General features: G+C 44.0%; 1 protein-coding gene across 1 annotated transcript in view; it reads right to left on the minus strand.

The window, feature by feature from the left end:
- LOC129845847 (fibrillin-1-like) overlaps nucleotides 1-23,022 on the minus strand; it is a gene marked incomplete at its 5' end in the record, with an annotated part of 175,540 nt that overhangs the window by 82,715 nt on the left and 69,803 nt on the right. The window contains 6 exon segments of the mRNA XM_055913771.1: nucleotides 3,651-3,776; nucleotides 5,500-5,628; nucleotides 5,800-5,925; nucleotides 8,981-9,208; nucleotides 9,332-9,457; nucleotides 10,656-10,706. Of these exon segments, the coding sequence (XP_055769746.1) occupies nucleotides 3,651-3,776; nucleotides 5,500-5,628; nucleotides 5,800-5,925; nucleotides 8,981-9,208; nucleotides 9,332-9,457; nucleotides 10,656-10,706 (786 nt within the window).

Below are 23,022 nucleotides of genomic sequence, written 5' to 3' on the forward strand. Positions count from 1 at the left end.
ACACACACACACACACACACACACACACACACACACATCATTAAACAGGCCATTAAAAACAACCCCACCACTAAACATCTTGTTCCATCTTGTCTCTACATGTGGAGATGATTGTGAAGCTGTTGGACAATAGATCATCCTCCTCCTTTACTCCTAGAGACTTCCCTTTCTAAATCAATAGATCCTCCTCCTCCTTTACTCCTAGAGACTTCCCTTTCTAAATCAATAGATCATCCTCCTCCATTACTCCTAGAGACTTCCCTTTCTAAATCAATAGATCCTCCTCCTCCTTTACTCCTAGACTTCCCTTTCTAAATCAATAGATCATCCTCCTCCTTTACTCCTAGAGACTTCCCTTTCTAAATCAATAGATCATCCTCCTCCTTTACCCCTAGAGACTTCCCTTTCTAAATCAATAGATCATTCTCCTCCTTTACCCCTAGAGACTTCCCTTTCTAAATCAATAGATCATCCTCCTCCTTTACCCCTAGAGACTTCCCTTTCTAAATCAATAGATCATCCTCCTCCTTTACCCCTAGAGACTTCCCTTTCTAAATCAATAGATCCTCCTCCTCCTTTACCCCTAGAGACTTCCCTTTCTAAATCAGCTACAAAACACAACCAGAGGCAAGATGGGTAAGGATGAGTCATCAACTCGCACACACACTCACATGCACGAACACAGGCATGCACGCACACACAAGCTCCAGTCATAGCAAAGCATCAGTCCATTCCAGTGCAGCCATTGGAGTAGCTAGTCTCCATAGCATGTCTGTATAATGTGAAGTGGTCCAGATGGTCATAGAACCAGCCCCACTCTACATACCTAGCTATCAGCCATCTATCACCCCAATACATCCCATACATTCATATACACATCCAGCCATTTAGCCCACACACACTGACACACACACACACACTAGGGTTTCATATTTTCCAGAGAATCTACACATTTTTCTTCCTGAGAAAATGTCAAGAAATGACCGGGCATCCCGGTATTCCAGTTCAAACCGGATGTGCTATTTAAAATAATATAACACCAGGGACATTCTGATAGGATTATACCAATGTCAATGGACAAATCTGCACATGAATCTAACATTTTCTTTTTGTATTTGTTGCAATGAATCAACTCAAAGTTCTCTCAAAGTCACCACACTATTTCATTGATGTGTCCTAGTTTTAAGGTAGCCTACACTCTTAATAAAAGGGTTTCAGGGTTATTCAGCTGTCCCTGGTTGAAGGGCTTTACCCGAAAACAAAAGGGTTCTACCTGAAACCAAAAAGGTTCTACCTGGAACCAAAAAAGGGTTTCAGGGTTCTTCGGCTGTCCTTGGTTGCAAGGGTTTTACATGGAACCCAAAAGGGTTCTACCTGAAACCAAAAGGGTTCTACCTGGAACCAAATTGGGTTCTTTAAAGGGTTCTCCTATGGGGACAGCCAAATAACACTTAGGTTCTAAACAGCACCTTTCTTTTAAGAGTGTAGGCCTATGAATCACTGTTGGCCGACTGGTCAAATATTATGAGGTCTAGCGAAAAGGACATTAGTTACAGCCTACCTTTGACTGAAAGATGTCAGGCAGCTTGTTGGCCCTGTTCTCTCTCCTTGCACCTGGCTATCGGGGGATTTGGGAAGGTTGTGGCTGTTTTTACTTCCTGTTAACCGCTTATTGTGGTGACTGTCACAAGGAACATCAGATTCTAAACAAACAGGCCTACGCTAGCAGAGATTCAGCACCATGGATAGCGCAGTTGATCAATTGCCCGTGAATCTGACCAGTAGCCCACCGTGTGCCCGCTTTTGTTCACATAACATCATGAAACAATGTTGCAAATGTCTATTTCCTCAGGCTCTTTTGGGGACACAGTATGTCAGCCGTTCTGTGATTAGCAACAGTTTATATATTGAGCCTCTGGCAGTGCCACACGTTAGTTTGGAGATTTGAATGTGAGATGGAGAATGAGGATGGACATTGTCTACCATAACTGCGTCGAGAGCCTGCACATATAGTAAGCAATTACATGTATAGAAGCCATTCAAGTTGCCTAAGGGATGTTTTCTATAGGCGACTTTATGTTGAGTAAATATGGTAGGCTGCTAGTGTTGTGAAGACTGGTCTAATGTAGCCTATGAATGAAGCCAGAGAGTTGATATGTCTCATGTGCATTTTTAGTATTTTTGCATCTTGGCAGACTTAGCCGTCTCTTTCTCTGCATATCCTCTCACCAGTAGTGCCATGTTGAGGGATTCTTGGGGAGGTTGTGGCCTTCCTGATCTACTGCTGACCTGTATAGCCTGCAGGCCTATTTCCTGATCTACTGCTGACCTGTATAGCCTGCAGGCCTATTTCCTGATCTACTGCTGACCTGTATAGCCTGCAGGCCTATTTCCTGATCTACTGCTGACCTGTATAGCCTGCAGGCCTATTTCCTGATCTACTGCTGACCTGTATAGCCTGCAGGCCTATTTCCTGATCTACTGCTGACCTGTATAGCCTGCAGGCCTATTTCCTGATCTACTGCTGACCTGTATAGCCTGCAGGCCTATTTCCTGATCTACTGCTGACCTGTATAGCCTGCAGGCCTATTTCCTGATCTACTGCTGACCTGTATAGCCTGCAGGCCTATTTCCTGATCTACTGCTGACCTGTATAGCCTGCAGGCCTATTTCCTGATCTACTGCTGACCTGTATAGCCTGCAGGCCTATTTCCTGTTTGCAATGACATGGTAGGGGAACACACCGCACGCAGGGCTTTGAATTTATGGCGACTCTGTGTAAGCACAAGCGCACACACACACACACACACACACACACACACACACACACACACACACACACACACACACACACACACACACACACACACACACACACACACACACACACACACACACACACACACACACACACACACACACACACACACACACACACACACACTGAGCGTTGATGATTGATCATGCAGATAGCAGAGCAGACAAGGCCATAGAGAAGACAGATTTAGACATTGCATATCAAGTAACAGTTCCATTTTTGATCACGCTATTCATATAAATAATTTATTATAATTTACTGGTTTCTTTCCATTATTTATGCCAGGAAATTAGAATACGTTTTGGCGGGAAGCCCTAACACACACACACACACACACACACACACACACACACACACACACACACACACACACACACACACACACACACACACACACACACACACACACACACACACACCAAGACCCACACCAGCATACATGCAGGGAAACACACATGCAGCCCCCATCTAGCCCACAGATACTTATTAGAGGAGAAATCTGCTGCTTCCTTAAAGTAGACAAGCCGCTGGCCCAGTCACATTACTGCACACTTCCTTCCTTCCTCTCTTCCTCTCTTCCTTCCTTCCTTCCCTCCTTCCTCTCTTCCTTCCTTCCTTCGTTCACCATTTCCATCCATTTTTAATTAAACTGATCAGGTTGGGTTGATGAAACTAATACTGTAGGTCGGACTGCTTGATTTAACCTATCCATCCACATAAAGGTCAGTGAGGAACTCAAGAAAGGAAAGAAGAAAGGAAGGATGAAGCCTAGAAGTAATGGAACATAGGCCTATGTGACCCCTGGTCTCACACTGATGACCTCGTCACTCACCGAGACAGGCGGATCCGTCGGGGGCAATCTCGTGTCCGTCGGGACACACACACTGGAAGCTGCCCTCGTTGTTCACACACTCACCACCGCGACACAGCAGAGGGTTCCGCTCACACTCATCAATGTCTGGGAGGAGAGAACACAGAGCGTGAGAGAGACAAACACACTCTCACACACACACACACACACACACACACACACACACACACACACACACACACACACACACACACACACACACACACACACACACACACACACACACACACACACACACACACACACAGAAAGAAAGAAAGAAAGAAAGAAAGAAAGAAAGAAAGAAAGAAAGAAAGAAAGAAAAAGGGAGAGAGCGAGAGTCACATACGTCAGACTATTTATGCATATTTTCTCATCCGTAGTCATTACTACTTTGTGGGAAAAATAAATATAATTTCACTCAGTCAGGAATGTGTTCAAAGCCAAGCCATGGCTATTACATTCATAAATAAAGAAATAAACCATTGAACATTAAACATTTTCACAGATGTCAGGACATTATGACCAGTAATTGCATATAAAAGCGTCTGGATGCTGGAGTGTGTGTGTGTAAATCAAGCAGTAAAATACAATTATCCAGAGAAAAATGGTACTGTGGGTTGAGAGTATAGGGAGTGATCTGAACGTGCTTTAAATGTATAGCTGGTATTCCCATAAAGGCTGTAACACGCACACAGCACAGGCCTGGGGAGCGAATCGCACTCTCTTCCTTACACACACACACACACACACCACACACGCACACACACACACACGGTGCTTGAGTACTGGGTCTGTAACAGGATGTCAGCATGCCAGGACTCCCCTGCCCTGATCCACTTCATAGAGCGTTTTAAAGGCCTGTGGCAGAGTTACTATGGAGAAGGAGTTACTATGGAGATGGGATTACTATGGAGATGGCGTTTCCTTATGTGTTATTATGTTATTATAGACAAAAAATGTTTTTCTCTGTCATGTACTCCACAATACAGTACTGATAGAGGTAGAATCTAGTACTGGGATGGGACAGCTGTCCAGATGTGTCCAGATGTGTTCAGGTGTGTTAAGGTGTGTGCAGGTGTGTTAAGTTGTGTCCAGGTGTGTTCAGGTCTGTCCAGGTGTGTTCAGGTGTGTTCGGTTGTGTCCAGGTGTGTTCAGGACTGTTCAGGTGTGTCCAGTTGTGTCCAGCTGTGTTAAGGTGTGTTCAGTTGTGTCCAGTTGTTTCCAGGTGTGTAAAGGTGTGTCCAGGTGTGTGCAGGTGTGTAAAGGTGTGTCCAGGTGTGTGCAGGTGTGTTAAGGTGTATCCAGGTGTGTGCAGGTGTGTCCAGGTGTGTGCAGGTGTGTTAAGGTGTGTCCAGTTGTTTCCAGGTGTGTAAAGGTGTGTGCAGGTGTGTTAAGGTGTGTGCAGGTGGGTTAAGGTGTATCCAGGTGTGTGCAGGTGTGTCCAGGTGTGTGCAAGTGTGTGCAGGATTGTCCAGGTGTGTCCCGGTGTGTGCAAGTGTGTGCAGGATTGTCCAGGTGTGTGCAGGTGGGTTAAGGTGTATCCAGGTGTGTGCAAGTGTGTTAAGTTGTGTCCAGGTCTGTCCAGGTGTGTTCAGGTGTGTTCGGTTGTGTCCAGGTGTGTTCAGGACTGTCCAGGTGTGTCCAGTTGTGTTAAGGTGTGTTCAGTTGTGTCCAGTTGTTTCCAGGTGTGTCCAGGTGTGTGCAGGTGTGTTAAGGTGTGTGCATGTGGGTTAAGGTGTATCCAGGTGTGTGCAAGTGTGTGCAGGTGTGTCCAGGTATGTCCAGGTGTGTTCAGGTGTGTTCAGGTGTGTTTAGGTCCTCTACTCACCCATGCAGTTCTTCATCATCATGAAGCCGCTCTCGTAACCTTCAAAACATTCGCACTCGAAGTCCCCACCTGTGTTCACACACGTGCCCTGACCACACAGGTCTGGAGAGATACGGCATTCGTCGATGTCTGGAAGGAGAAACACCCACATCACAGTTAGTTTCCAAAAACACATTAAGAGACATTGCATTGTGAGTAATGTAGTATTTTTGCCACGCTGTTTTGACATATACTATCTTGTGTGTCTGAAAGCTTTAGACGGAGCTCTAGATGTATACTCTGTATGAGCTGTAGACTGACCTGTACAGTTCCTCTCATCAGAGTCCAGAGCGAAGCCGTTGTCACAGCGACAACGGAAACTACCGATGGTGTTCCTACACTTCCCATTGGAGCACAAGCTGTGGATCATCTTACACTCGTTTATATCTAAGAAAGAGGGAGGTAAGGAGGGATGGAGGGATAGAGAGAGAGATAGAGAGAAAAACAGAGAGAGAGAGACTTATTATCTATTTCACTTGCTTTGGCAATGTAAACATATGTTTCCCATGCCAATAAAGCCATTTGAATCGAATTGAAAGAGAGAGAGAGAGAGGTTACAGCAGGTTTTTGAGTTTGTTCACCTGTTATTTTGTTGTAATTTTCCCTAGATTTTGCTCGCCTGAAGTAGAGCATATTATGATAAATTGCAGGCCACACTACTTGCCTAGAGAGTTTTCAGCTATACTTGTCGTGGCTGTTTATTTACCACCACAGACAGATGCTGGCACTAAGACCGCACTCAGTCAGCTGTATAAGGAAATAAGCAAACAGGAAACAACTCACCCAGAGGCGGCGCTCCTAGTGGCCGGAGACTTTAATGCAGAGAAACTGAAATCAGTTCTACCAAATTTCTATCAACATGTTAAATGTACAACCAGAGGGAAGAAAATTATAGATCACCTGTACTCCACACACAGAGTACAAAGCTCTCCGTCGCCCTCCATTTGGTATATCCGACCACAACTCTATCCTCCTGATTCCTGTTTACAAGCAACAATTAAAGCAGGAAGCACCAGTGACTCGGTCTATAAAAAAGTGGCCAGATGAAGCAGATGCTAAACTACAGGACTGTTTTGCTATCACAAACTAGAACATGTTCCGTGATTCTTCCGATGGTATTGAGGAGTACACCACATCAGTCACTGGCTTTATCAATAAGTGCATCGAAGACATCGTCTCCACAGTGACTGTACGTACATACCCCAACCAGAAGCCATGGATTACAGGCAACATTCGCACTGAGCTAAAGGGTAGAGCTGCCGCTTTCAAGGTAAGAAATCCTGCTATGCCCTGCGACGAACCATCAAACAAGCAAAGCGTCAATACAGGGCTAAGATTGAATCATACTACACCGGCTCCGACGCTCGTCTTATGTGGCAGGGCTTGCAAACTACTACATACTACAAAGGGAAGCACAGCCGCAAGCTGCCCAGTGACACAAGCCTACCAGACGAGCTAAATCACTTCTATGCTCGCTTCGAGGCAAGCAACACTGAGGCATGCATGAGAGCATCAGATGTTCCGGACGACTGTGTGATCATGCTTTCCGTAGCCGATGTGAGTAAGACCTTTAAACAAGTCAACATTCACAAGGCTGCGGGGCCAGACGGATTACCAGGACGTGTGCTCTGGGCATGTGCTGACCAACTGGCAGGTGTCTTCACTGACATTTTCAACATGTCCCTGACTGAGTCTGTAATACCAACATGTTTCAAGCAGACCACCATAGTCACTGTGCCCAAAAACACAAAGGCAACCTGCCTAAATGACTACAGACCCGTAGCACTCACATCCGTAGCCATGAAGTGCTTTGAAAGGTTGGTAATGGCTCACATCAACACCATTATCCCAGAAACCCTAGACCCACTCCAATTTGCATACCGCCCAAACAGATCCACAGATGATGCAATCTCTATTGCACTCCACACTGCCCTTTCCCACCTGGACAAAAGGAACACCTATGTGAAAAGGCTATTAATTGACTACAGCTTAGCGTTCGACACCATAGTACCCTCAAAGCTCATCATTAAGCTAAGGATCCTGGGACTAAACACCTCCCTCTGCAACTGGATCCTGGACTTCCTGACGGGCCGCCCCCAGGTGGTGAGGGTAGGTAGCAACACATCTGCCACGCTGATCCCCAGGGGTGCGTGCTCAGTCGCCTCCTGTACTCCCTGTTCACCCACGACTGCATGGCAAGGCACGACTCCAACACCATCATTAAGTTTGCAGACGACACAACAGTGGTAGGCCTGATCACCAACAATGACGAGACAGCCTATAGGGAGGAGGTCAGAGACCTGGCCGGGTGGTGCCAGAATAACAACCTATCCCTCAACGTAACCAAGACTAAGAGATTATTGTGGACTACAGGACAAGGAGGACCGAGAATGCTCCCATTCTCATTGACGGGGCTGTAGTGGAGCATGTTGAGAGCTTCAAGTTCCTTGGTGTCCACATCACCAACAAACTAGAATGGTCCAAACACACCAAGGTGGTCGTGAAGAGGGCACAACAAAGCCTATTCCCCCTCAGGAAACTAAAAAGATTTGGCATGGGTCCTGAGATCCTCAAAAGGTTCTACAGCTGCAACATCGAGAGCATCCTGCCTGGTTGCATCACTGCGTGGTACGGCAATTGCTCGGCCTCCGACCGCAAGGGTAGTGCGTACGGCCCAGTACATCACTAAGCTGCCTGCCATCCAGACAGGGCTAAGCTGCCTGCCATCCAGGACCTCTACACCAGGCGGTGTCAGAGGAAGGCCCTAAAAATTGTCAAAGACCCCAGCTACCCCAGTCATAGACTGTTCTCTCTACTACCTGTTCTCTCTACTACATGGCAAGCGGTACCGGAGTGCCAAGTCTAGGACAAAAAGGCTTCTCAACAGTTTTTACCCTCAAGCCATAAGACTCCTGAACAGGTAATCAAATGGCTACCCGGACTATTTGCATTATGTCCCCCCCCCCCCAACCCCTCTTTTTACGTTGCTGCTACTCTCTGTTCATCATATATGCATAGTCACTTTAACTATACATTCATGTACATACTACCTCAATCAGCCTGACTAACCGGTGTCTGTATGTAGCCTCGCTACTTTTATAGCCCCGCTACTGTATATAGCCTGTCTTTTTACTCTTGTTTTATTTCTTTACTTACCTATTGTTCACCTAATACCTTTTTTGCATTATTGTTTAGAGCCTGTAAGTAAGCATTTCACTGTAAGGTCTACACCTGTTGTATTCGGCGCATGTGACAAATAAACTTTGATTTTCATTGATAGGAGTAAGTGATATGGCAACGGAATTGGGTCATGTGTACCTTTGAGGATAGGCCTCAAGGTTTTAAAATGAAACGTGGCCGGATCTACCATTGAGAAAGGACCTGAAGAAGTATAGGAGGTAGGGGAAGGGACTAGGTTTGAAATGGAACGTATGAGGAATACCTTTGAGGAAGGGCCGTCCATTAATGAAGTCTCCTCTGTTAGCGAAGCCGGGTCCCCTGGGACAGAGCTGGCTGTACTCCTGAGAGCCTTTCTCCGGACACTCATCACATTCCGGGCCCCAGGCCACACCCACTGAGCAGCAGCACGCGTCCACACGGTGACGACCCGGGATAGGGGCTCCGCAACGCTCATCCTCGTGGCTCAGATAACACTGCTCTGTACGCAGGTCTGGAGGGGGGAAACATACGATAACAAAACACCATAATGCAAAATACAATTCTTGTGGAGTACACAACAGTGTAATGGACTACAGTACCCATTAGCGTAGTGCTTGTGGACTACAGCACCCACCTATACATGTCCGTCCGGTGGCGTCGACAGTCATCCCAGGGGGACACTGGCAGATGAAGGAACCCACGGTGTTCACACACTTCCCATTGATACACACCCCCGGAAACACCTCACACTCATTAACATCTACAGGTGGAGAGAGAACACACAGAACCTAGACTCCATTAACAACAACACAACACTAGAAACACAACAGACACACATACTAGAGCCTGTCATCAACAACAGAATAAAACAACGCTAAGTGAACTAACAGAACTATTTATTGTCCATGAGAACTATGATAAAATCATTGTATTGGGTGATTTTAATATTCATGTTGACAAAGAGACTGATTCCAAGGCCATTGCATTCATGACTATTTTGAGCTCTATATACTTTCTCCAACAAGGCAATTAGAAACACCAGGTAAAAAATCTAGGTGTTATTTTAGATTCTGAACTCATTTTCGAATCACACACTGGGAATGTGACCAAAATAGCTTTTTACCACCTGAGGAACATTGCCAAGGTGCTGACGTTTCTCTCTCAGGCTGATACAGAGACTCATCCATGCTTTTCTTACAAGCAGGCTTGACTACTGTAATGCTCTCCTGTCTGGTCTACCCAAGAAAGCCATTGTTCAACTGCAAAACATACAGAATGCTGCAGCACGGGTACTGACCAAGACCAGACGGAGAGCACACACTACACCAGTTTTAATGTATCTCCACTGGCTGCCTGTGAGTAATAGAATACATTTTAAGATTCTTCTATTTGTTTATAAATTAATCCACGATTGTGCACCCCAATACATGTCAGACATGCTTTTAAGTTATGTGCCCAGTAGGTCCCTCAGGTCCTTTGGCACTGGCCTTTCAACTATCCCAAAGCCTAGGACCAAGAGGCATGGAGAGGCAGCCTTTAGTTACTATGCCCCCAGCCTCTGGATTAGCCTGCCAGAGAACCTGAGGGGAGCCGAAACTGTGGACATCTTTTTAATACACACATTAGCTTTGCTATTCCTTAGGGTGCTTTTTAGTTGTTAAGTTTTTATTGTTATTCTTTAGTTTTTTATCCTCTTATGTTTGTTGTGTAGTAAATATTTCAGTTTTTATTTTCATCGTTTTTTATTTGTTTTGTCTTGTGAAGAACATTGTGTTGCATTCCATGTCTGAAATGTGCTGTGTAAATAAAGCTTCATTTGATACATGCCAACGAAAACAATCAATGCAACAAACTGCAATATCACCAGTTTTTGAAATCAAACACTGGAGTTGAGGGAATATGTGTATTTGCTAAGTGAATGATGAGTCTTGTCGGAGTCCATCTCCGGGTGTAATTACCTTCACAGATGGTCCCTCTGACTCTAGCATAACCCTTAGTGCAGAACTGATCTGAAAGAGAAGGAGGAAGAGAGAACAAGACATATTAAAATACCTCCACATTCTGTGAGACCCTGGCTTTGATGTGTAATAGGTCTGGTCATGACCTGACCGGGAAAAACTCCTGGCCCCAGCTATAGGATCATTCACACTTGGTACAGAGGCCTAGCTACAGTACAGGTTGTAATTCTCACCTAGCTACATTACAGGTTCTAATTCTCACCTAGCTACAGTACAGGTTCTTATTCTCACCTAGCTACAGTACAGGTTCTAATTCTCACCTAGTTACAGTACATGTTCTAATTCTCACTTAGCTACAGTACAGGTTGTAATTCTCACCTAGCTACAGTACAAGTTCTAACCCTCACCTAGCTACAGTACAGGCTCTAACCCTCACCTAGCTACAGTACAGGTTCTAATTCTCACCTAGCTACAGTACAGGTTCTAATTCACACCTAGCTACAGTACAGGTTCTAATTCTCACCTAGCTACAGTACAGGTTCTAATTCTCACCTAGCTACAGTACAGGTTCTAACCCTCACCTAGCTACAGTACAGGTTCTAATTCTCACCTAGCTACAGAACAGGTTATAATTCTCACCTAGCTACAGTACAGGTTGTAATTCTCACCTAGCTACAGTACAGGCTCTAACCCTCACCTAGCTACAGTACAGGCTCTAACCCTCACCTAGCTACAGTACAGGTTGTAATTCTCACCTAGCTACAGTACAGGTTGAAATTCTCACCTAGCTACAATACAGGTTGTAATTCTCACCTAGCTACAGTACAGGTTCTAATTCTCACCTAGCTACAGTACAGGCTCAAACCCTCACCTAGTTACAGTACAGGTTATAATTCTCACCTAGCTACAGTACAGGCTCTAACCCTCACCTAGCTACAGTACAGGTTGTAATTCTCACTTAGCTACAGTACAGGTTGTAATTCTCACCTAGCTACAGTACAGGTTATAATTCTCACCTAGCTACAGTACAGGTTCTAATTCTCACCTAGTTACAGTACAGGTTGTAATTCTCACCTAGTTACAGTAAAGGTTCTAATTCTCACAAAGTTACAGTACAGGTTGTAATTCTCACCTAGCTACAATAAAGATTGTAATTCTCAGCTAGCTACAGTACAGGTTGTAATTCTCACCTAGCTACAATAAAGATTGTAATTCTCACCTAGCTACAGTACAGGCTCTAACCCTCACCTAGCTACAGTACAGGTTATAATTCTCACCTAGCTACAGTACAGGCTCTAACCCTCACCTAGCTACAGTACAGGTTCTAATTCTCACCTAGCTACAGTACAGGTTCTAATTCTCACCTAGCTACAGTACAGGTTCTAATTCTCACCTAGCTACAGTACAGGTTCTAATTCTCACCTAGCTACAGTACAGGTTCTAATTCTCACCTAGCTACAGTACAGGTTCTAACCCTCACCTAGCTACAGTACAGGTTCTAATTCTCATCTAGCTACAGAACAGGTTATAATTCTCACCTAGCTACAGTACAGGTTGTAATTCTCACCTAGCTACAGTACAGGCTCTAACCCTCACCTAGCTACAGTACAGGCTCTAACCCTCACCTAGCTACAGTACAGGTTGTAATTCTCACCTAGCTACAGTACAGGTTGAAATTCTCACCTAGCTACAATACAGGTTGTAATTCTCACCTAGCTACAGTACAGGTTCTAATTCTCACCTAGCTACAGTACAGGCTCAAACCCTCACCTAGTTACAGTACAGGTTATAATTCTCACCTAGCTACAGTACAGGCTCTAACCCTCACCTAGCTACAGTACAGGTTGTAATTCTCACTTAGCTACAGTACAGGTTGTAATTCTCACCTAGCTACAGTACAGGTTATAATTCTCACCTAGCTACAGTACAGGTTCTAATTCTCACCTAGTTACAGTACAGGTTGTAATTCTCACCTAGTTACAGTAAAGGTTCTAATTCTCACCTAGCTACAGTACAGGCTCTAACCCTCACCTAGCTACAGTACAGGTTATAATTCTCACCTAGCTACAGTACAGGCTCTAACCCTCACCTAGCTACAGTACAGGTTCTAATTCTCACCTAGCTACAGTACAGGTTCTAATTCTCACCTAGCTACAGTACATGCTCTAACCCTCACCTAGCTACAGTACAGGTTCTAATTCTCACCTAGCTACAGTACAGGTTGTAATTCTCACCTAGCTACAGTACAGGTTCTAATTCTCACCTAGCTACAGTACAGGTTGTAATTCTCACCTAGCTACAGTACAGGTTCTAATTCTCACCTAGTTACAGTACAGGTTGTAATTCTCACCTAGCTACAGTACAGGCTCTAACCCTCACCTAGCTACAGTACAGGCTCTAACCCTCACCTAGCTACAGTACAGGTTCTAACCCTCACCTAGCTACAGTACAGGTTGTAATTCTCACCTAGTTACAGTACAGGTTGTAATTCTCACCTAGCTACAGTACAGGTTCTAACCCTCACCTAGCTACAGTACAGGTTGTAATTCTCACCTAGCTACAGTACAGGTTCTAATTCTCACCTAGCTACAGTACAGGTTCTAACCCTCACCTAGCTACAGTACAGGTTGTAATTCTCACCTAGCTACAGTACAGGTTGTAATTCTGACCTAGCTACAGTACAGGTTCTAATTCTCACCTAGCTACAGTACAGGTTCTAATTCTCACCTAGCTACAGTACAGGTTGTAATTCTCACCTAGCTACAGTACAGGTTCTAATTCTCACCTAGCTACAGTACAGGTTGTAATTCTCACCTAGCTACAGTACAGGTTGTAACCCTCACCTAGCTACAGTACAGGTTGTAATTCTCACCTAGCTACAGTACAGGTTCTAATTCTCACCTAGCTACAGTACAGGTTCTAAACCTCACCTAGCTACAGTACAGGTTGTAATTCTCACCTAGCTACAGTACAGGTTGTAATTCTCACCTAGCTACAGTACAGGTTCTAATTCTCACCTAGTTACAGTACAGGCTGTAAATCTCACCTAGTTACAGTACAGGTTGTAATTCTCAACTAGCTACAGTACAGGCTCTAACCCTCACCTAGCTACAGTACAGGCTCTAATTCTCACCTAGCTACAGTACAGGTTCTAATTCTCACCTAGCTACAGTACAGGTTCTAATTCTCACCTAGCTACAGTACAGGTTCTAATTCTCACCTAGCTACAGTACAGGTTCTAACCCTCACCTAGCTACAGTACAGGTTCTAATTCTCACCTAGCTACAGAACAGGTTATAATTCTCACCTAGCTACAGTACAGGTTGTAATTCTCACCTAGCTACAGTACAGGCTCTAACCCTCACCTAGCTACAGTACAGGCTCTAACCCTCACCTAGCTACAGTACAGGTTGTAATTCTCACCTAGCTACAGTACAGGTTGAAATTCTCACCTAGCTACAATACAGGTTGTAATTCTCACCTAGCTACAGTACAGGTTCTAATTCTCACCTAGTTACAGTACATGTTCTAATTCTCACCTAGCTACAGTACAGGCTCAAACCCTCACCTAGTTACAGTACAGGTTATAATTCTCACCTAGCTACAGTACAGGCTCTAACCCTCACCTAGCTACAGTACAGGTTGTAATTCTCACTTAGCTACAGTACAGGTTGTAATTCTCACCTAGCTACAGTACAGGTTATAATTCTCACCTAGCTACAGTACAGGTTCCAATTCTCACCTAGTTACAGTACAGGTTGTAATTCTCACCTAGTTACAGTAAAGGTTCTAATTCTCACCTAGTTACAGTACAGGTTGTAATTCTCACCTAGCTACAATAAAGATTGTAATTCTCAGCTAGCTACAGTACAGGTTGTAATTCTCACCTAGCTACAATAAAGATTGTAATTCTCACCTAGCTACAGTACAGGTTGTAATTCTCACCTAGCTACAGTACAGGTTGTAATTCTCACCTAGCTACAATAAAGATTGTAATTCTCACCTAGCTACAGTACAGGCTCTAACCCTCACCTAGCTACAGTACAGGTTCTAACCCTCACCTAGCTACAGTACAGGTTGTAATTCTCACCTAGTTACAGTACAGGTTGTAATTCTCACCTAGCTACAGTACAGGTTCTAACCCTCACCTAGCTACAGTACAGGCTCTAACCCTCACCTAGCTACAGTACAGGTTCTAACCCTCACCTAGCTACAGTACAGGTTCTAATTCTCACCTAGCTACAGTACAGGTTCTAATTCTCACCTAGCTACAGTACAGGCTCTAACCCTCACCTAGCTACAGTACAGGTTCTAATTCTCACCTAGCTACAGTACAGGTTCTAATTCTCACCTAGTTACAGTACAGGCTCTAACCCTCACCTAGTTACAGTACAGGCTCTAACCCTCACCTAGCTACAGTACAGGTTCTAATTCTCACCTAGCTACAGTACAGGTTGTAATTCTCACCTAGCTACAGTACAGGTTCTAATTCTCACCTAGCTACAGTACAGGTTGTAATTCTCACCTAGCTACAGTACAGGTTCTAATTCTCATCTAGTTACAGTACAGGTTGTAATTCTCACCTAGCTACAGTACAGGCTCTAACCCTCACCTAGCTACAGTACAGGCTCTAACCCTCACCTAGCTACAGTACAGGTTCTAACCCTCACCTAGCTACAGTACAGGTTGTAATTCTCACCTAGTTACAGTACAGGTTGTAATTCTCACCTAGCTACAGTACAGGTTCTAACCCTCACCTAGCTACAGTACAGGTTGTAATTCTCACCTAGCTACAGTACAGGTTCTAATTCTCACCTAGCTACAGTACAGGTTCTAACCCTCACCTAGCTACAGTACAGGTTGTAATTCTCACCTAGCTACAGTACAGGTTGTAATTCTCACCTAGCTACAGTACAGGTTCTAATTCTCTTCTAGCTACAGTACAGGTTCTAATTCTCACCTAGCTACAGTACAGGTTGTAATTCTCACCTAGCTACAGTACAGGTTCTAATTCTCACCTAGCTACAGTACAGGTTGTAATTCTCACCTAGCTACAGTACAGGTTCTAACCCTCACCTAGCTACAGTACAGGTTGTAATTCTCACCTAGCTACAGTACAGGTTCTAATTCTCACCTAGCTACAGTACAGGTTCTAACCCTCACCTAGCTACAGTACAGGTTGTAATTCTCACCTAGCTACAGTACAGGTTGTAATTCTCACCTAGCTACAGTACAGGTTCTAATTCTCACCTAGTTACAGTACAGGTTGTAAATCTCACCTAGTTACAGTACAGGTTGTAATTCTCACCTAGCTACAGTACAGGCTCTAACCCTCACCTAGCTGCAGTACAGGCTCTAACCCTCACCTAGCTACAGTACAGGTTCTAATTCTCACCTAGCTACAGTACAGGTTGTAATTCTCACCTAGCTCCAGTACAGGTTCTAATTCTCACCTAGCTACAGTACAGGTTCTAATTCTCAACTAGCTACAGTACAGGCTCTAACCGTCACCTAGTTACAGTACAGGCTCTAACCGTCACCTAGCTACAGTACAGGTTCTAATTCTCACCTAGCTACAGTACAGGTTGTAATTCTCACTTAGCTACAGTACAGGTTGTAATTCTCACCTAGCTACAGTACAGGTTATAATTCTCACCTAGCTACAGTACAGGTTCTAATTCTCACCTAGTTACAGTACAGGTTGTAATTCTCACCTAGTTACAGTAAAGGTTCTAATTCTCACAAAGTTACAGTACAGGTTGTAATTCTCACCTAGCTACAATAAAGATTGTAATTCTCAGCTAGCTACAGTACAGGTTGTAATTCTCACCTAGCTACAATAAAGATTGTAATTCTCACCTAGCTACAGTACAAGTTCTAATTCTCACCTAGCTACAGTACAGGCTCTAACCCTCACCTAGCTACAGTACAGGTTATAATTCTCACCTAGCTACAGTACAGGCTCTAACCCTCACCTAGCTACAGTACAGGTTCTAATTCTCACCTAGCTACAGTACAGGTTGTAATTCTCACCTAGCTACAGTACAGGCTCTAACCCTCACCTAGCTACAGTACAGGTTCTAATTCTCACCTAGCTACAGTACAGGTTCTAATTCTCACCTAGTTACAGTACAGGCTCTAACCCTCACCTAGTTACAGTACAGGCTCTAACCCTCACCTAGCTACAGTACAGGTTCTAATTCTCACCTAGCTACAGTACAGGTTGTAATTCTCACCTAGCTACAGTACAGGTTCTAATTCTCACCTAGCTACAGTACAGGTTGTAATTCTCACCTAGCTACAGTACAGGTTCTAATTCTCACCTAGTTACAGTACAGGTTGTAATTCTCACCTAGCTACAGTACAGGCTCTAACCCTCACCTAGCGACAGTACAGGCTCTAACCCTCACCTAGCTACAGTACAGGTTCTAACCCTCACCTAGCTACAGTACAGGTTGTAATTCTCACCTAGTTACAGTACAGGTTGTAATTCTCACCTAGCTACAGTACAGGTTCTAACCCTCACCTAGCTACAGTACAGGTTGTAATTCTCACCTAGCTACAGTACAGGCTCTAACCCTCACCTAGCTACAGTACAGGTTCTAACCCTCACCTAGCTACAGTACAGGTTGTAATTCTCAGCTAGCTACAGTACAGGTTGTAATTCTCACCTAGCTACAATAAAGATTGTAATTCTCACCTAGCTACAGTACAGGCTCTAACCCTCACCTAGCTACAGTACAGGTTATAATTCTCACCTAGCTACAGTACAGGCTCTAACCCTCACCTAGCTACAGTACAGGTTCTAATTCTCACCTAGCTACAGTACAGGTTCTAATTCTCACCTAGCTACAGTACAGGTTCTAATTCTCACCTAGCTACAGTACAGGTTCTAATTCTCACCTAGCTACAGTACAGGTTCTAATTCTCACCTAGCTACAGTACAGGTTCTAACCCTCACCTAGCTACAGTACAGGTTCTAATTCTCACCTAGCTACAGAACAGGTTATAATTCTCACCTAGCTACAGTACAGGTTGTAATTCTCACCTAGCTACAGTACAGGCTCTAACCCTCACCTAGCTACAGTACAGGCTCTAACCCTCACCTAGCTACAGTACAGGTTGTAATTCTCACCTAGCTACAGTACAGGTTGAAATTCTCACCTAGCTACAATACAGGTTGTAATTCTCACCTAGCTACAGTACAGGTTCTAATTCTCACCTAGCTACAGTACAGGCTCAAACCCTCACCTAGTTACAGTACAGGTTATAATTCTCACCTAGCTACAGTACAGGCTCTAACCCTCACCTAGCTACAGTACAGGTTGTAATTCTCACTTAGCTACAGTACAGGTTGTAATTCTCACCTAGCTACAGTACAGGTTATAATTCTCACCTAGCTACAGTACAGGTTCTAATTCTCACCTAGTTACAGTACAGGTTGTAATTCTCACCTAGTTACAGTAAAGGTTCTAATTCTCACCTAGCTACAGTACAGGCTCTAACCCTCACCTAGCTACAGTACAGGTTATAATTCTCACCTAGCTACAGTACAGGCTCTAACCCTCACCTAGCTACAGTACAGGTTCTAATTCTCACCTAGCTACAGTACAGGTTCTAATTCTCACCTAGCTACAGTACATGCTCTAACCCTCACCTAGCTACAGTACAGGTTCTAATTCTCACCTAGCTACAGTACAGGTTGTAATTCTCACCTAGCTACAGTACAGGTTCTAATTCTCACCTAGCTACAGTACAGGTTGTAATTCTCACCTAGCTACAGTACAGGTTCTAATTCTCACCTAGTTACAGTACAGGTTGTAATTCTCACCTAGCTACAGTACAGGCTCTAACCCTCACCTAGCTACAGTACAGGCTCTAACCCTCACCTAGCTACAGTACAGGTTCTAACCCTCACCTAGCTACAGTACAGGTTGTAATTCTCACCTAGTTACAGTACAGGTTGTAATTCTCACCTAGCTACAGTACAGGTTCTAACCCTCACCTAGCTACAGTACAGGTTGTAATTCTCACCTAGCTACAGTACAGGTTCTAATTCTCACCTAGCTACAGTACAGGTTCTAACCCTCACCTAGCTACAGTACAGGTTGTAATTCTCACCTAGCTACAGTACAGGTTGTAATTCTGACCTAGCTACAGTACATGTTCTAATTCTCACCTAGCTACAGTACAGGTTCTAATTCTCACCTAGCTACAGTACAGGTTGTAATTCTCACCTAGCTACAGTACAGGTTCTAATTCTCACCTAGCTACAGTACAGGTTGTAATTCTCACCTAGCTACAGTACAGGTTGTAACCCTCACCTAGCTACAGTACAGGTTGTAATTCTCACCTAGCTACAGTACAGGTTCTAATTCTCACCTAGCTACAGTACAGGTTCTAAACCTCACCTAGCTACAGTACAGGTTGTAATTCTCACCTAGCTACAGTACAGGTTGTAATTCTCACCTAGCTACAGTACAGGTTCTAATTCTCACCTAGTTACAGTACAGGCTGTAAATCTCACCTAGTTACAGTACAGGTTGTAATTCTCAACTAGCTACAGTACAGGCTCTAACCCTCACCTAGCTACAGTACAGGCTCTAATTCTCACCTAGCTACAGTACAGGTTCTAATTCTCACCTAGCTACAGTACAGGTTCTAATTCTCACCTAGCTACAGTACAGGTTCTAATTCTCACCTAGCTACAGTACAGGTTCTAACCCTCACCTAGCTACAGTACAGGTTCTAATTCTCACCTAGCTACAGAACAGGTTATAATTCTCACCTAGCTACAGTACAGGTTGTAATTCTCACCTAGCTACAGTACAGGCTCTAACCCTCACCTAGCTACAGTACAGGCTCTAACCCTCACCTAGCTACAGTACAGGTTGTAATTCTCACCTAGCTACAGTACAGGTTGAAATTCTCACCTAGCTACAATACAGGTTGTAATTCTCACCTAGCTACAGTACAGGTTCTAATTCTCACCTAGTTACAGTACATGTTCTAATTCTCACCTAGCTACAGTACAGGCTCAAACCCTCACCTAGTTACAGTACAGGTTATAATTCTCACCTAGCTACAGTACAGGCTCTAACCCTCACCTAGCTACAGTACAGGTTGTAATTCTCACTTAGCTACAGTACAGGTTGTAATTCTCACCTAGCTACAGTACAGGTTATAATTCTCACCTAGCTACAGTACAGGTTCTAATTCTCACCTAGTTACAGTACAGGTTGTAATTCTCACCTAGTTACAGTACAGGTTCTAATTCTCACCTAGTTACAGTACAGGTTGTAATTCTCACCTAGCTACAATAAAGATTGTAATTCTCACCTAGCTACAGTACAGGTTGTAATTCTCACCTAGCTACAATAAAGATTGTAATTCTCACCTAGCTACAGTACAGGTTGTAATTCTCACCTAGCTACAGTACAGGTTGTAATTCTCACCTAGCTACAATAAAGATTGTAATTCTCACCTAGCTACAGTACAGGCTCTAACCCTCACCTAGCTACAGTACAGGTTCTAACCCTCACCTAGCTACAGTACAGGTTGTAATTCTCACCTAGTTACAGTACAGGTTGTAATTCTCACCTAGCTACAGTACAGGTTCTAACCCTCACCTAGCTACAGTACAGGCTCTAACCCTCACCTAGCTACAGTACAGGTTCTAACCCTCACCTAGCTACAGTACAGGTTCTAATTCTCACCTAGCTACAGTACAGGTTCTAATTCTCACCTAGCTACAGTACAGGCTCTAACCCTCACCTAGCTACAGTACAGGTTCTAATTCTCACCTAGCTACAGTACAGGTTCTAATTCTCACCTAGTTACAGTACAGGCTCTAACCCTCACCTAGTTACAGTACAGGCTCTAACCCTCACCTAGCTACAGTACAGGTTCTAATTCTCACCTAGCTACAGTACAGGTTGTAATTCTCACCTAGCTACAGTACAGGTTCTAATTCTCACCTAGCTACAGTACAGGTTGTAATTCTCACCTAGCTACAGTACAGGTTCTAATTCTCATCTAGTTACAGTACAGGTTGTAATTCTCACCTAGCTACAGTACAGGCTCTAACCCTCACCTAGCTACAGTACAGGCTCTAACCCTCACCTAGCTACAGTACAGGTTCTAACCCTCACCTAGCTACAGTACAGGTTGTAATTCTCACCTAGTTACAGTACAGGTTGTAATTCTCACCTAGCTACAGTACAGGTTCTAACCCTCACCTAGCTACAGTACAGGTTGTAATTCTCACCTAGCTACAGTACAGGTTCTAATTCTCACCTAGCTACAGTACAGGTTCTAACCCTCACCTAGCTACAGTACAGGTTGTAATTCTCACCTAGCTACAGTACAGGTTGTAATTCTCACCTAGCTACAGTACAGGTTCTAATTCTCTTCTAGCTACAGTACAGGTTCTAATTCTCACCTAGCTACAGTACAGGTTGTAATTCTCACCTAGCTACAGTACAGGTTCTAATTCTCACCTAGCTACAGTACAGGTTGTAATTCTCACCTAGCTACAGTACAGGTTCTAACCCTCACCTAGCTACAGTACAGGTTGTAATTCTCACCTAGCTACAGTACAGGTTCTAATTCTCACCTAGCTACAGTACAGGTTCTAACCCTCACCTAGCTACAGTACAGGTTGTAATTCTCACCTAGCTACAGTACAGGTTGTAATTCTCACCTAGCTACAGTACAGGTTCTAATTCTCACCTAGTTACAGTACAGGTTGTAAATCTCACCTAGTTACAGTACAGGTTGTAATTCTCACCTAGCTACAGTACAGGCTCTAACCCTCACCTAGCTGCAGTACAGGCTCTAACCCTCACCTAGCTACAGTACAGGTTCTAATTCTCACCTAGCTACAGTACAGGTTGTAATTCTCACCTAGCTCCAGTACAGGTTCTAATTCTCACCTAGCTACAGTACAGGTTCTAATTCTCAACTAGCTACAGTACAGGCTCTAACCGTCACCTAGTTACAGTACAGGCTCTAACCGTCACCTAGCTACAGTACAGGTTCTAATTCTCACCTAGCTACAGTACAGGTTGTAATTCTCACTTAGCTACAGTACAGGTTGTAATTCTCACCTAGCTACAGTACAGGTTATAATTCTCACCTAGCTACAGTACAGGTTCTAATTCTCACCTAGTTACAGTACAGGTTGTAATTCTCACCTAGTTACAGTAAAGGTTCTAATTCTCACAAAGTTACAGTACAGGTTGTAATTCTCACCTAGCTACAATAAAGATTGTAATTCTCAGCTAGCTACAGTACAGGTTGTAATTCTCACCTAGCTACAATAAAGATTGTAATTCTCACCTAGCTACAGTACAAGTTCTAATTCTCACCTAGCTACAGTACAGGCTCTAACCCTCACCTAGCTACAGTACAGGTTATAATTCTCACCTAGCTACAGTACAGGCTCTAACCCTCACCTAGCTACAGTACAGGTTCTAATTCTCACCTAGCTACAGTACAGGTTGTAATTCTCACCTAGCTACAGTACAGGCTCTAACCCTCACCTAGCTACAGTACAGGTTCTAATTCTCACCTAGCTACAGTACAGGTTCTAATTCTCACCTAGTTACAGTACAGGCTCTAACCCTCACCTAGTTACAGTACAGGCTCTAACCCTCACCTAGCTACAGTACAGGTTCTAATTCTCACCTAGCTACAGTACAGGTTGTAATTCTCACCTAGCTACAGTACAGGTTCTAATTCTCACCTAGCTACAGTACAGGTTGTAATTCTCACCTAGCTACAGTACAGGTTCTAATTCTCACCTAGTTACAGTACAGGTTGTAATTCTCACCTAGCTACAGTACAGGCTCTAACCCTCACCTAGCGACAGTACAGGCTCTAACCCTCACCTAGCTACAGTACAGGTTCTAACCCTCACCTAGCTACAGTACAGGTTGTAATTCTCACCTAGTTACAGTACAGGTTGTAATTCTCACCTAGCTACAGTACAGGTTCTAACCCTCACCTAGCTACAGTACAGGTTGTAATTCTCACCTAGCTACAGTACAGGTTCTAATTCTCACCTAGCTACAGTACAGGTTCTAACCCTCACCTAGCTACAGTACAGGTTGTAATTCTCACCTAGCTACAGTACAGGTTGTAATTCTCACCTAGCTACAGTACAGGTTGTAATTCTCACCTAGCTACAGTACAGGTTGTAATTCTCACCTAGCTACAGTACAGGTTCTAATTCTCACCTAGCTACAGTACAGGTTCTAATTCTCACCTAGCTACAGTACAGGTTGTAATTCTCACCTAGCTACAGTACAGGTTCTAACCCTCACCTAGCTACAGTACAGGTTGTAATTCTCACCTAGCTACAGTA

This window comes from Salvelinus fontinalis, unplaced genomic scaffold (genome assembly GCF_029448725.1).
Source record: "Salvelinus fontinalis isolate EN_2023a unplaced genomic scaffold, ASM2944872v1 scaffold_0383, whole genome shotgun sequence".
NCBI lineage: Eukaryota > Metazoa > Chordata > Actinopteri > Salmoniformes > Salmonidae > Salvelinus > Salvelinus fontinalis.